This window comes from Chanodichthys erythropterus, chromosome 21, assembly GCF_024489055.1.
Source record: "Chanodichthys erythropterus isolate Z2021 chromosome 21, ASM2448905v1, whole genome shotgun sequence".
In the NCBI taxonomy this organism is placed as follows: domain Eukaryota; kingdom Metazoa; phylum Chordata; class Actinopteri; order Cypriniformes; family Xenocyprididae; genus Chanodichthys; species Chanodichthys erythropterus.
Genome location: NC_090241.1, coordinates 28,253,141 through 28,266,433, shown reverse-complemented (window position 1 = coordinate 28,266,433; position 13,293 = coordinate 28,253,141). Strand labels below are relative to the sequence as shown.

Here is a 13,293-nt window from a genome sequence, read left to right as displayed (position 1 = left end):
AAGTACACAATGCAACGTTTTAGGAGTTACAGCCATATTTGAATATGGAGCAAATCCCCTAAATTGTCATTCTGAGTGTGTACGCAATACAGGACTCACTCCGGATCCTGCAAAAAACTTTTTTTTGTGGCCTTTTGAGACATAGATATAACAAACATGTTCAATTTAGTGACTTTAATTTTAGTGAGTTTTGCTCTATTATTATTATTATTATTTTAAAAACTTTGTCACTTTCTTTCATTTTTCTTTTCATTTTTAATCCTTAGGGATCTATTGTTTAATTAAGCATTTTGTTGAAATAATAAAAAAAAAAATGATAGAAAAAAGGCATTTCTTCATGGCACATGAAGTTTGCTTTCTCTCTTGTAAATAACTCAACTTTGTGTGAACAGAATGGGATTAGGCAGAAGAGGCCTGGTTGTCTACATTGATGTGTCTGCCGGATTTGTGTTTGTCCCTCATTTTCCACACTATTAGCAAGCTCTCATCTAAATCTGTGTACTCCTACACACATGTTGTGAATCCCTCAAGTTCTGGAGTTCATTCTTATCCCCAACCACACATTAGTTAAGTTGTCCAGTCAAGGGCCACAGGACACCGACAAGACAAATTTGCCACTAATATGAAAGCAGGGAATGTGACCAGGCATGATGCGCGATGTGCGCACGGACCCATCAGGGGACTCCGGCCCCTCGTCCGGCCTCGCTGGCAGTGATTGATTGGCTGGCAGTGTGGCACTGTTTAATAGCTTCTGTAGCATTAGGGAGGAACATATTTTAGGCCTAAGGGCTGCATATCAAAGGCCCCAGTGATCATAACCCCTTTAACGGGAGGGAGAGAAGATCTCTGCCTCACAGAACAATAAACTAATAGTAGTGTCAGTTTGCCCCCAGTGGCGCGGCGGCGGTCTCGTCGAGAAAGACGTGGTCGCTGATTTCCGCGGCCCCAGCGCACGCCGGCATTTTTTATCGGGCTGCTGATGGGCCACAACTAATGTGGTTGTGAACCTTAAATCAACTTTCCGCTTGCTCGAACACGGTCACCAGGGTATCGGGGTACAAGGACAGGAAAAGGTTGAAGCGAGAGTTCGGGGCCCCTGTCTGGGTGTCGCCGCTACCTGCTGCGGTAAAAATTGAGTTGCTTCACCGGCGATCAGTCAAAAGTCTCAATGACATCCATTTTTTAAAAGCGCAAGTGTGTATCTTTGGCTTTTAATGAGAGGAGGTGCGGCACTGAAAAATGACTTTAGGGCCGTTAAAGCGATCTGGAGTTTGCAAGACGGATTTAACGACAAAGAACTGTTTTAATGCTATGTGTTGTCTGCGAAATGTTTCATCCATCATCCGCTACTAAATGACGATAATGCTGTGACATTTGCCAGATTGGTTGAGAGGTCACGTGAAGATACATGCAGACAGTTTTGGGAAATCCATCTGAGAGACTGGATGAAAACCAAGACTTGGAGCAAGATATAGACCTGCAGAGGAAAAAGGTTTATGGGGGGTGTCAGACACAACAAGACAGCTTCGTCCCACTCTGTTACCCCTCTCATCAGCTCCCCTTCCCCCTCCGGCTTGGATTCGTTTCAGTAAACAGTGGTGTCAGGGTCACCTGGACTTGTGGGTAATTGAGGGAGAGTGGGCCGCCCTGTCAAGCACGTCGGCTAAAAATACATCGCACACTGTCACTGCGCTCCAAGTGGGGGGAAAATGATTGTTCCCCTCTATGTCCAAACCCAAAAACAATCACCAGCGCCGTGACCTTCTTGAATCCACACGGACAAGTTTTCCCTCCCTCACAATGACAACAGCAAAGACAAAAAACAAGCAAGTCGATACCTTCGGACACCGCCGTCAGAGTTTCATGAGGACGTTAAAACACTGCAAGATGGCACAAAAAAGCCCAAGGAAGCGAAAGGTGGCACGTGGGAAGGTTATTGATTCGTCCTGCAATAATTTCCGCTGGCTCTTTTATATGCAAACGATCTTGTGCGAATTTATGGCAGTCCTACCAGACTCATTTCACAGTTTTTAGTCTCTCTCACTCTGTCTCTTTGTCTCTCTCTCTGGAGTCTTAGCCGCCTCATTAGCTTACTGTTCTCCATTACTGGCATAATTAAAATCTTTAGTAGCTTATCAAATTAAAAATATTTTCTGCTGATCGTATTGAGATCTTCACCTCGCCGTTATTTTGCCACAACAGGAATAAATTAAAACTAAGCGATTCTTGCACAAATGTATTGCGCTGGAGCGCTTGAAAGAGGCCACTTCTGGTATCTGTAAAGAGAATTATTATGAAGGAGAGAGAATGAGAGAGCGAGGGGGGAGGAGGTGGGAAAACAAGGAGACAAATGAAGATAACCAAGACTCTCAAAATTTGCTCTCCATTTGCTTTCGCTCATTTCGAAAATCGATTTAATTGTGATGTTAAGCGGTTGATCCCCCACCGCCCAAAACAGCCCCTTCCCGTTTAATTTCACAAAACATACAAAGATTTTATAAAGTCTCACAGTGGGTGCGATTCATTCAGCGTTCCATTCTCATGCCCTATTCCTGAAGTAACATAATGATAGAAAAAGTAGTCATTCTGAACATTTTAATTAAGTGTTTCCGTGTGTATATATTTGTATTATACACTACTGTTCAAAAGTTTGGGGTCAGAAAGATTTTTTTTAAAGAAATTAATACTTTTATTCTGGGACACATTAAATTGATTAAATGTGACAGTAAAGACTTAAATAATGTTACAAAATAAATACATTTTTATAAATAAATAAATAAACTTTCAAGTTATCAAAGAAGACTGAAAAATATTATCAGTTTTCTATTGAGCAGCACAACTCTTCTCAGTTTTTACAATTTTTACTGTATTTTTGATGAAAATAAATTCAGACCTGTCAAGCATAAGAGACTTGGTTGTGTGTGTATGTATACGTAATATGTAAATGTATTTGTTTGTTACATTTTCATATTATTTTTTTTATTTTTTTCATGGCCACTCAAATGGGCTAATTTCATTTGTTAGCCCTTCCTAATTTTCAGCCTGCTAGAGTTGTACAGTCAGCTACATGAAACACGTTGATTATGTGGGTGTGCATGCAAGTGTTTGTGTGCCTGTCACAGAATTGAGGCAACATCTTGTCTTCAAGCCATTTTTCTTCCCACTTATCTTCTTCTCTCTTTTTTCAAAGGACGTATGAGCCGCAGTGTGCTTGACTTGTTAAATGAGGTTTAAGTCGTCTGTGTCAATTGGAGGCGGTGCAAAACTTTAAGCATTTTGCACATTAACATGCTTTCGAGAGTATTACCCTGGGGGCTTGTTCGTTCTTTCACTTTCTCCCTCTCTCTCTTTCTCACAGAGAGGGATGTTTTTGTGGTCTTGTTTTGTGTGTGTGTGTGAGAAAGAGCTGGCTGACTTCCTTGTCAGAGAAATAATGGTGATTATTCAGATTTCATGCCTTGTCTGTATGTTAATTATTTACTTCAAGCATGAAATGTGCGTGAATGCCAGGGAATTTTTGTACACAAACACGCTTTGCATTGCACGTCGGGGGGAAAAGAGCAAGTGAGAGAGAGAGAATGGCAGAGCGAGAGGGCAGGCGCTGCGTATCAGCCTGTAGTGGAATAATTAATGCCCCCTTTTGTTTACTGAGCCCTTGTTTTTTATTTAATTATGCCATGAGTAGAACCAGATTAGCTGTTAATTGATTTAATTATCCAATTTGTTTGTGGCAGGCATGATTCCAGCCGAACTGCAGCAGCTGTGGAAGGAGGTGACAAACAGTCATGTGAAGGAGGAGAACAGCGCGACCAATAACGGTCACCGGGGTCTGGACCTGTCGTCCCCCTCCCCCGTTCCCCTCAAAAACCACAACCAGCATGGATCCACCAACGGCCAGTACATCAGCCACTCGCTCAAGAGAGAGGGGTAAGATCACCCAGCCATTGACCTGAGAGTTTGGGAGAATTGGAGAAGAGTTTGGTTGCAGACTTTGGTTTCTTGGCCAATCTGAGCACAGTTTGAGACACTGTTGAAATCTCTTGTTAAACTCTCTATATATATTCAGAGTTCTTGGCATCATTGAGCAAAGCAAACAAGCTTTCTCAGTGCCACTACTGAAGGTGGAAATCACTGCCAGGAAAGCCAAGTTGATGGACAGGTACCAATTGGGCATTTCCTGCAAATGAATCGTAATTTATTGCTTCTAAGTACCTTGGAATTTTCATTAAGGACCAGGCCTGTCCGCTCAATCCTGTTCATCAGGGATTTCCAGTCAAACACCTAAGAGAATGGCACTATTAGAAAGGTTAGATTACTGTAATGAAATTAAAATTGCTTCCTTCCTTTTTAATTATTACAGCATTACAGTAGGCGCGGTTTAGCGGTATTGCACTTCAAATTATGTTCAAGGAATGTTTTACTTTTTCTGATCGATTATTTATTTATTATTTATGTCGAATTTTTTTTTTTTACAATTTTCATTCTGCTTCTTGTATCACAAATATCGTAAATTATATTATACATGTCATCAGAAGAATTCATCATTTGCCGAATCAAACCATTTTGTATGGCAAATAAAGAGCAGTTAATTTCATACAGTAACAGTTGCACAGCACAACTTTGCTGAATACTATAAAGCCTCTTTAAAGCCCTGACACTTAAAGATTTATTTGGAGGAAGTGTTGCATCACTGTGTCTTTAAGGAAGAGATTAATTTGGTTTATAACACGTTTGCTTGTTTTCATTTGCTCATGCCTGATCTTTGAACCGCTGGTAAGAAGCCTCCAGGCACCGTGAGCTCATTTATTTGTCTCTCTCTCTTTTCACATCTGACTCAGATTTGGCTGATCAGAACCAACTTGTCGTTATGAAGCAATGAGAATGAAAACACATTTAGTACTGCAAAACAAGCTCTAGACGAAGGTAAAGGGAGAGTTCACGTACACGTTTATCTGCTTTTCTACCAGTGTAGAGCAGAATGGAGTTCATGACAGGTTTGCTCAACATGTCATGTTTAAACTGCCCATGATGTCACTGATGCTGTAGGGCTCATACAAGCTCCTCTTTCTTTCTTTCTTTCTTTCTTTCTTTCTTTCTTTCTTTCTTTCTTTCTTTCTTTCTTTCTTTCTTTCTTTCTTTCTTTCTTTCTTTCTTTCTTTCTTTCTTTCTTTCTTTCTTTCTTTCTTTCTTTCTTTCTTTCATTTGTGCCACACAAATGAGATGCTTTTCTATTGATTTATTTTGACATTAGTTTGTTGCTAAGCTTATGGCATAATGCTTTAAGCGTAGAAGTTCCATCACAAACAATATTGGCCAAAAGGCAAAAAAAGTCATTTTTATTTACATTTAATTATTTTTTATAGATATTTTGCAGTATTTAATTAAATATAAGCATTTATAATGAATGTTTCTCTCCTGCACTTTGAATGGATTTTTTACTCAGCTTGTTGCATTGCATTCTGGGATGTCTTCTGCATGAATGATACATATAATGCTGCCTAAATTGTAGTTGTGTGCAGCACAGTTGGGTAATATTTCATTTGGAAGCACTTTGGAGTTATATATATATTTAAAAAAAAAAAAAATCAAAAAAAAAAAAACCAACTTCTTTAAAGGGATAGTTCACCCAAAAATGAAAATTTGTATTTATATAATTTTTTACCTCTAATACACCACTATGTCCTACTCCGTTCAGCTTCCTGCTAGTGGGGTCAAAAAACGCGTTGTAATGACGGAAGTGATGTCTCGCCCATATACTTCAATGAGCGCGAGACATCACTTCCGTTGTCAGAGCGCGGATCTGACCTCACTCACCGGAAGCTGAACGAAGTTGGACATAGTGGTGTATTAGAGGTAAAAAATTATATAAATACTGTTCGGTTTCTCACACAAACCGATCGTTTTTTGACAAGAGACACAGTAAAAAGTTTAAAGCTCTTAGAACCTACTCTTTAAAACTAGAATGATTAATTGTTGTTTTGTTTTTGCTTTGAAATCATACCAGTCAGAAAAGTTCCCCTAATTGAATAATCACCCAGTTATGGTCTAGGTAGGCAGCTTACTAGGATCTGACACAGAGAAACTCACATATTCTATTTTAGTAGCTCTCCCTCTCTCCCTAAGAGTAACAGTCTATCACCCTTTTTCCTCAAAGTTCACAAACATCCAGTCCTCTATCACAACACTACAACCCTTTTGTGCCATAGCAGGCTTGAAACACTCAAAAAGACATGTTGGAAAGCTCACTGCTTCTCTCTCCCTGCCTCTCGTTCGGTGTCAGAGATTAAAGAAGACGTCAACAGCAGTTTAGCACCCATGCCGTGAAGAAGGCGTTTTGTAGACTGAATATCTCAGATCTGTCAGAAAAAGGGAACAGGTGATCAGCCTTCTCCCTTGCTTCCGTTAGCTGAAGAATTAGTGCTAGAAATGCTTCCAAATCATTACTATTCAAATGCAAAGACACATTAGAGAGACAGTGCTAATAGCTTAGCGCTTTGATAATTTTCCATGTAGCATTAACATCCTTGTAGTTTTATTAGTAAATGTGTTTCATCACTATACCCTATGGGCCTTCAAGAAAGCATAACACAGATTTCTACCATTTTTAATCCGTAGGAGTTCCATTGCTTGAAATCCAGGGTTTTGAGTGGGAGAAATGAAATGTGGACTCATCCCCGCACACGAACGTTAATGAACTTTTAATTGATGTGGTTTTCCCAAGTCCCTCTTGTCGTGAAACAGGCGGGCGGCTGTGCGCTGATGGACTTGCTTTGCCCTAGCTCTCTCAGATTGGTTTACCGCCGGGGTCTTAAGCACCGCACAGGCCGTTTCATGTGTCATATAAAATCTGGCCAGTCGCTGCGACGCCTGCAACTAAAACCTTAAGTGCATCCAGCGGCATCATTCACTGTCTTTTCACTTCCGTCTTAAAGGAAGGAGAGAGAAACTCAATCACTTCGTACATGTTTAGACGCGATGCTACCCTGCTTTTAGCAGCCTCCATCGGCTCCCACTGGTGCCTGCACAGAGACAATCACCTCATGCACACCCAAATATGATAAAAGCCTTCGACGTGTCAGTCCACCCGACCCATCGGCGCTCAGATAAGGGACAAAAAACATTCATGGACCTGCATGAACCTTTCTAAGGTGATTGAAAATGTGGTGTCGGCTATCTGACCAATAGGCCCATACCTTTTATTTTATTTTATTTTATTTTATTTTATTTTATTTTATTTTAGGGTCAGGGTCTAAAAAATATTATTAAAAAAAAAAAAAAAAAAATTCTATTAAAAAATTTAGAGACACCTTCCATTTCAGCAGTTTTCACTTCTCCTCAATGGGAGGGAAAGAGTGTCACCCAGTTTGAGTCGCCCCACTTCATTCTCCTCCCAGAATCCTTTAGGAATGCTACGCTCAGGGGAATTAAAACCCAGACAATTTGTTTTAAAGAGATAAATAATCAGATTTGCCCCCCTAAACGAGCCCCTTAACCTCCCTTTTAATTGATCTTCAACTCTGCAAATGATAATTAAAACATTTTGGGGGGGTTGGGAGGGGTCCGTGTGGTTGGGCATACTCTAAAGGATTGAGTCGGGGGTCTGGGGATTTGCCAGTAGACTTAGAGGAGGAGTGTGTCTTTGATTTCTCCCCACATGAAGACGTGAGGGAGAGTAATAGTGTTGTGACAAAATGCTCAGTTCCTGTCTGAGCTCTCCAGACGTCAGACCTCTCTTCTTCGTTAGGTCGGCAATGATGATACTTAGGTGCTCGGTGCGTGATAATACGATCCTAAACCATAATGTAATGAAAGATGATATGACAGAGCCTTGGTGCCTCACAGGAAAGCATTTAGGCTATTGCTATAAGATCTGATCAAGGATATAAATGCACGTGTAGTGGTGATTTTGATGTGCTGGTTTTTTTTTTATGTTATTTATTTAGTGCCATTTTTTCACCTTGGATGCAAGATCTTTTTGCTTGTTACAAGATCATTTATGTTTAAATTTATGTCTGTCTTGTGGTTGTCTTACTCTCAATAATAATAAAAATTAAAAAATATTTTAAAAAACTAAGAACTGGAGGAATTACCACACACTTCAACAGACAGACATGATCACTGACAAGCTTTGACTCTTTGCCTTTATTGTTTTTTGTATGGAATGCATGAGGTCAGGCTAGGAAGAACACCCCTGTAGTCTGTCAGTCTTCCTCTAAATTGTCGTTTAAAACCATTAGTCATCCATTGTTTAAAATGAGTTTTGTTTCCTGATTCAAGTCCTTAAGCATTTCACAACTCAACTCTTATTAATAATGCTTCTGCTAATGTCATCTTGGAATTTAAACAAGATGTGGCATGTTTCTTGTTAAAAAAAAATTGTAATAGATTTGACATACGTTTTAATTAAAAATTACATATTAAGGCATAAATATTTGTATTTTTTAATAAGCAGTTGCTATAGTATGTTCATGTTTTGTCTTTTGTCTTTCTGATTTAAAAAAAAAAAAGAAACGTATATAGTTAATACATTTTCAAAAATGCAGGAAGTTTTCCTGTGTTATTAAATGTTGATAATTGGAGATGAGTGTATACTGTTCAATAAGGTCTAAACTCGATGTTATGTTCAGTTCAACAAGATTTTTAAATTCCCTTCTGCAGATAAAACAACTGTTGAAATTGAGGAAAAAATAGGTGGATCTTCACTGCTAAGCTTTATAGTGCCTGCAGTGTAGTTCATATGAAAAGCGTGCTGTACTAAGCTGTTGATGACCCTGTGCAAGCGGATAAATTGATAACAGGTGGGGTGTGTTTACTGTTTGCGCTTGGCGGGAGCAATCCAGATGGATTTGGGAGCTTCCTGTTGTGGGAAACACTTGTTGCTCCAGGTGGACGGCAGGGGCCACGGTTCAGTGGTCAGGGCTAAAGGACATGCTGTCTTTCAGAGCCTCGTGCTGCCCTGATCAAAGCGTTCCTCCATGTGCATCAGAGGAGACCCATAATTGGCTATTGATTGGCCAGTACTGGGCTGTGATAGGCTGACAAGCAGAGATCACATGACTGTGCTAATCAAACACTTCCTGTAGAAGTCAGTGGTCATGTGAGAGTCAGTGCTGTGTCAATAAAACCACACTCAGCAATGGATTTTTGTGCTGAAGGGGAAGGTTTCTTTATTAGTTGTCATATTTTAGTGGATAAGCCATTAATATTACATCAAGTAGTATTATGGAGATTAATTACTCTTTAGCCTCTTTCATAAAAGTCCAGTGATGCGTGAATATGTTGTGTGTGCGCGTGTGTGTGTATCAAGTATTTGCAGCCTTGATAAATCACAGTATTGTGTCTTTTCTTCTCATAGATCAGTGTTGGATGATCATTCCCCTCATAGTCACCCTCTCTACGGTCACGGCGTCTGTAAATGGCCAGGATGTGAAGCTGTGTTTGATGACTTTCAGTCGTTCCTGAAGTAAGTATCTCACACACACACACACACCTGGGATTAAAAAATGGAATGTATACAGGATTCCAATTGGAATTATCCTTTGGAATGGGACATGCAGTCATAATTTGGAACTAGTGGGTACTGAATTTTAAAAAATGTGACGATACCAGCATTTCCCCCTAACATTTTGTGCACTGTTGAGCAGCACCTCTGATTGGCCATTGTGTTCACACGCTCAACAGATATGTCTGTGATTGGCTACAATGCGCAACGCATGGGAGCGTTTGAAAGCACTTGGAAGTGTTTGAAAGCGGAAGTGTTTGAAAGTAGGCGTCTATCAGTGGACCGGTCCTGCTTTCAAATGCTCCCGTATGTATCTGTGTAAGCGCTCTGTGAAAAGCATCAAAGATACCTATTTACAATATGTTTTTGAAGAGTTGATCATTATAGCCAATGATCTGATGAGCGCGTGAACACAATGGCCAATCAGAGTTGTTTACGAATCCGCTCAATAACACCCAAAATGCTAGGGGGAAATGCTGGTATCCTCACATTGTACCAAAGTCAGTACTTTTGACAACACTATTTGAAACCAATCCTAAAGGATGCTAATGGGAGTTTTTCTCATATACTGTAGGAATTTCTCATATACTGTAGGATTCCAAAACAACCCTAAAACTAAATCTCTTAGAACATACAGTTCCCACTTATGTATGATAGCAGGATTAAATTCCTAGGCCAATGGGACTAAGAACCAATACAATTCAAAACACCCTCTAGGAATTTGGGAATATTCAGTTGGATGTTATTTGATTCTTTGAAGATTACTTATTTGATTTTTCTAAATGATCCTTTCGTTATGTTTTTTTGTAATGCTGGAATCCTATTAAATAATTAGCATTTCTAAATCATAAGCCCATACCTACTTTCAAAAGAAATCCTGTACACATTCCTTTCAAACTGTAAAATTTCTGCTTGTTCTAGATCAACCTAGTCAAACCTAGAGTCCCATCACAGTATTTTTCAATTCCTTTTCTCCTGATTTTTCTCTTCATTTTATATTTTTTTCCTCTCTGTGTGTGGGCTGGGTTCTTGACGTGGGTGTGTGGTGTGCTGCTCTTTGCCTGCTCTCTGTGGTGTGGTTTTCCTCAGGGTTCTGTGCTGTCTGTGATAACTGCAGTCCCCATGGTGATTACTGACACTTTGTCCCAAAACAAACACGTAGGGATGTTTATCTACGGTGGCCCACATTCTGAGAGTACAGTGGGGTTTGCCCTTGTCTGCCTTTTTACAGACAAGTAGGAAAGATCTCTCTCTCTTCTTGTTTTTAGAAACATATTATTGGTGCTTGCTATTCATTTTCCTCATACTTAGGGATTTTTATAAACTTTTTAACATGGTCCAATAAGCATCCATCCAACAACCGCTCAGATCAAGCTAAAAAGTATATAGAACACTTTAACAGCCACTTAGGGACAACCTGACAACCACCCACACCATTTAGGCATTGAGCTGTGCCATTCATGTTTTCTTTAGAAAATGTAAAAATGTAGTTTGTGACTACTATGAAAAACAAATATGTAAAACACAAAAGTTTGGGTTCAGTTAACAAATAAATAAATGCAATACACTTGCCTAATTTTTTGTGGCATTTTCACAATCGATCTGCATCACCCTCACAAGCACTAAATACAGGTGTAGATGGGGTGTAAAACGTTTTAAGCTTGTCCACTTTGACCAATTCCAGAGGTAGTCAAAAACGCATTTGACCGGATTGTGTTCACGGTGTAGATGTTCATGTGGTTGAAAGTGTTCAAACAGCCGCTAAAGACCACCTACTCTCCGCCTACCGACACAAACGTTATGTGAAGCGCACTAGACAGACGTGATTTAAACTTTGCTGGCTGAAGCCATAAGTTTGTTTGAAGATGAAAAACATACTAAGCACAATGTTCTCTAAACATTTCTGTTTTCTAACACGCACGGTGTTGAGGCTGTCAGAGCAGAAACGAAAGCTGATGCTCTCTGTTCATATGCAATTTGTGCACGGTTATTAAATCAAAACTTCTGAAGAAGCCCATACATTTACCCTCCCCTCAAAGTAATCAGGACAGATGTGGTCGAAAGTAGACAAAAGAGACGGATTAAAACACCAGGTGTAGATCGGTATGCGTCATTCTCATCCACTTGTGATTTGATTGACCAAAACGCATTTTAAGTGGCCCAGGTGTAAACGGGGCCTAAAGCATGTGCACTAATCTCTGCATCACAGCTCTGACTGTTGCATTGGTTTTACCTGCAACCAGTGTCTGTTCACCTGCCCACAATGTATTAACTCAACTGAATCAAGCCTGACCCGTCCATGCTGTTAAAGTCCAGTCTATACTGGCCAACACACAGCAGCACGCTCCCTTAATAACACCTAAACCAAAGATCAGGCTAAAGGTGCACAGTTTACACAGCGTTCACCCTGATCCCTCCTCTAAGGAAGACCTGGTCTCACTTAATCTCCACTATGTGTGTGTGTTCGTGATGAGATGATGAAAACATGTGCTGTGTGGCAGCAGATCAGTGAGTGTGTGTCAGGCTGGATTAGTCCCACTCTAAACAAGATATGACACTGTTCCATTATCCCGGGTTCAAACTAAAACAAGCCCGAATTAAAGACCCACAAGCCAAGACCAAGGAGAAAAACGAGTGGTAAGCAGAACCACAGCTGCACTCCTACCCCTTTTCTCAGTCTTGCGTGTTTTTATTTTTTTTATTTTCCACCTCTGTTTCTTTCAGGGTCGTAGTTTGTGTTTCAAATAGCAGGCTCCTCGTGCCAGTTTATTTGAAGGCATGTTTAAAACCGGCTCAGGCTCTTTTGCAGATAAAAACAATCTATCTTGAATCGGTGTTTACCTGTGGAGAAAAATGTGAAGAAGTGCATTCGCTCTGTCCACGAGCTTAGAAAGAAAGTTTTGCTACCCTGGAGTTTCTAAACCACGGATCTGATATGTTTTTGGATTGTGGTTCACATCGTTGCCTTTTTTCTATTGGCCAAACCCATGATTCAACATTTGCTTATTGAAATAAGAGAAATTAGCATTTCAGAGCTGAAAAAGAGTGAGCTGGAGAGAGAGAAGTGCTCTCTTTAAGTACACTCTGCGATGTTTACACAAGTGTTTTTATCATGGCAACATCTTGTTTACTTTTCTTGCCTGCCCTAAACTGCTTGGAACATGCTGAGAAAACATTTGGAGACGCGCTACAAAGCCGTCTTTGTAAAAAGCGAGGCTGGGTGAGAGTTCAGCTGGCACGCTGAAGGTGTTAACCGTCCATGTGCTAAACATTCCCACATGTACATCCTCCACCCGAAAGGCCCGAAGAACCATAAACAGAAATCAGGGAGTAAATTAGCTGGATGATAAGAGTTTTCTGGGTAGCTAGAGATGGGCGCCCGGGGCGACTTAGTGAGAAACGGTGAGAGATGCACGCTAACATCGCCAGCCAAGCCAGCAACAACAAACGAGACATGCGGCAGTGTTGTTTTAAACCATATGGATATTTATTGCCATACGTGTTTAAAAGTAAACTTCTCATACCTAGTCGTGCTGAATGATAACAGTTCCAATAAATAAAAATAAATAAAACCAGTTGTGATGTTTGTGTTTCCAGCAGAACAGGAAGGGTGGGGCGAAGGTTCATATAACAGCTTGGATGCTTTTACAAGAGGTCAAGGGCATTCATGACCAGGGATATTTGAAAAGTCAAACTCAGTATGTGTGAGTTTCGGCGTCGTCTTTTATTGATCTTTTTTAAAATTCACGTTGCTTTATGATTTGAATGCGCTTTGTAGAGTATTAGTCTTA

The 13,293-nt window shown here is 40.2% G+C and overlaps 1 protein-coding gene across 13 annotated transcripts in view; it reads left to right on the top strand.

Moving 5' to 3' along the window:
* foxp1b (forkhead box P1b) overlaps positions 1–13,293 on the top strand; it is a 212,266-nt gene that overhangs the window by 172,184 nt on the left and 26,789 nt on the right. For all 13 annotated transcript variants that reach the window (XM_067373133.1, XM_067373136.1, XM_067373137.1 and 10 more), the window contains 2 exons: positions 3,735–3,927; positions 9,356–9,463. In XM_067373133.1, coding sequence (XP_067229234.1) covers positions 3,735–3,927; positions 9,356–9,463 — 301 coding nt within the window. The remainder of the gene's footprint in view (positions 1–3,734; positions 3,928–9,355; positions 9,464–13,293) is intronic.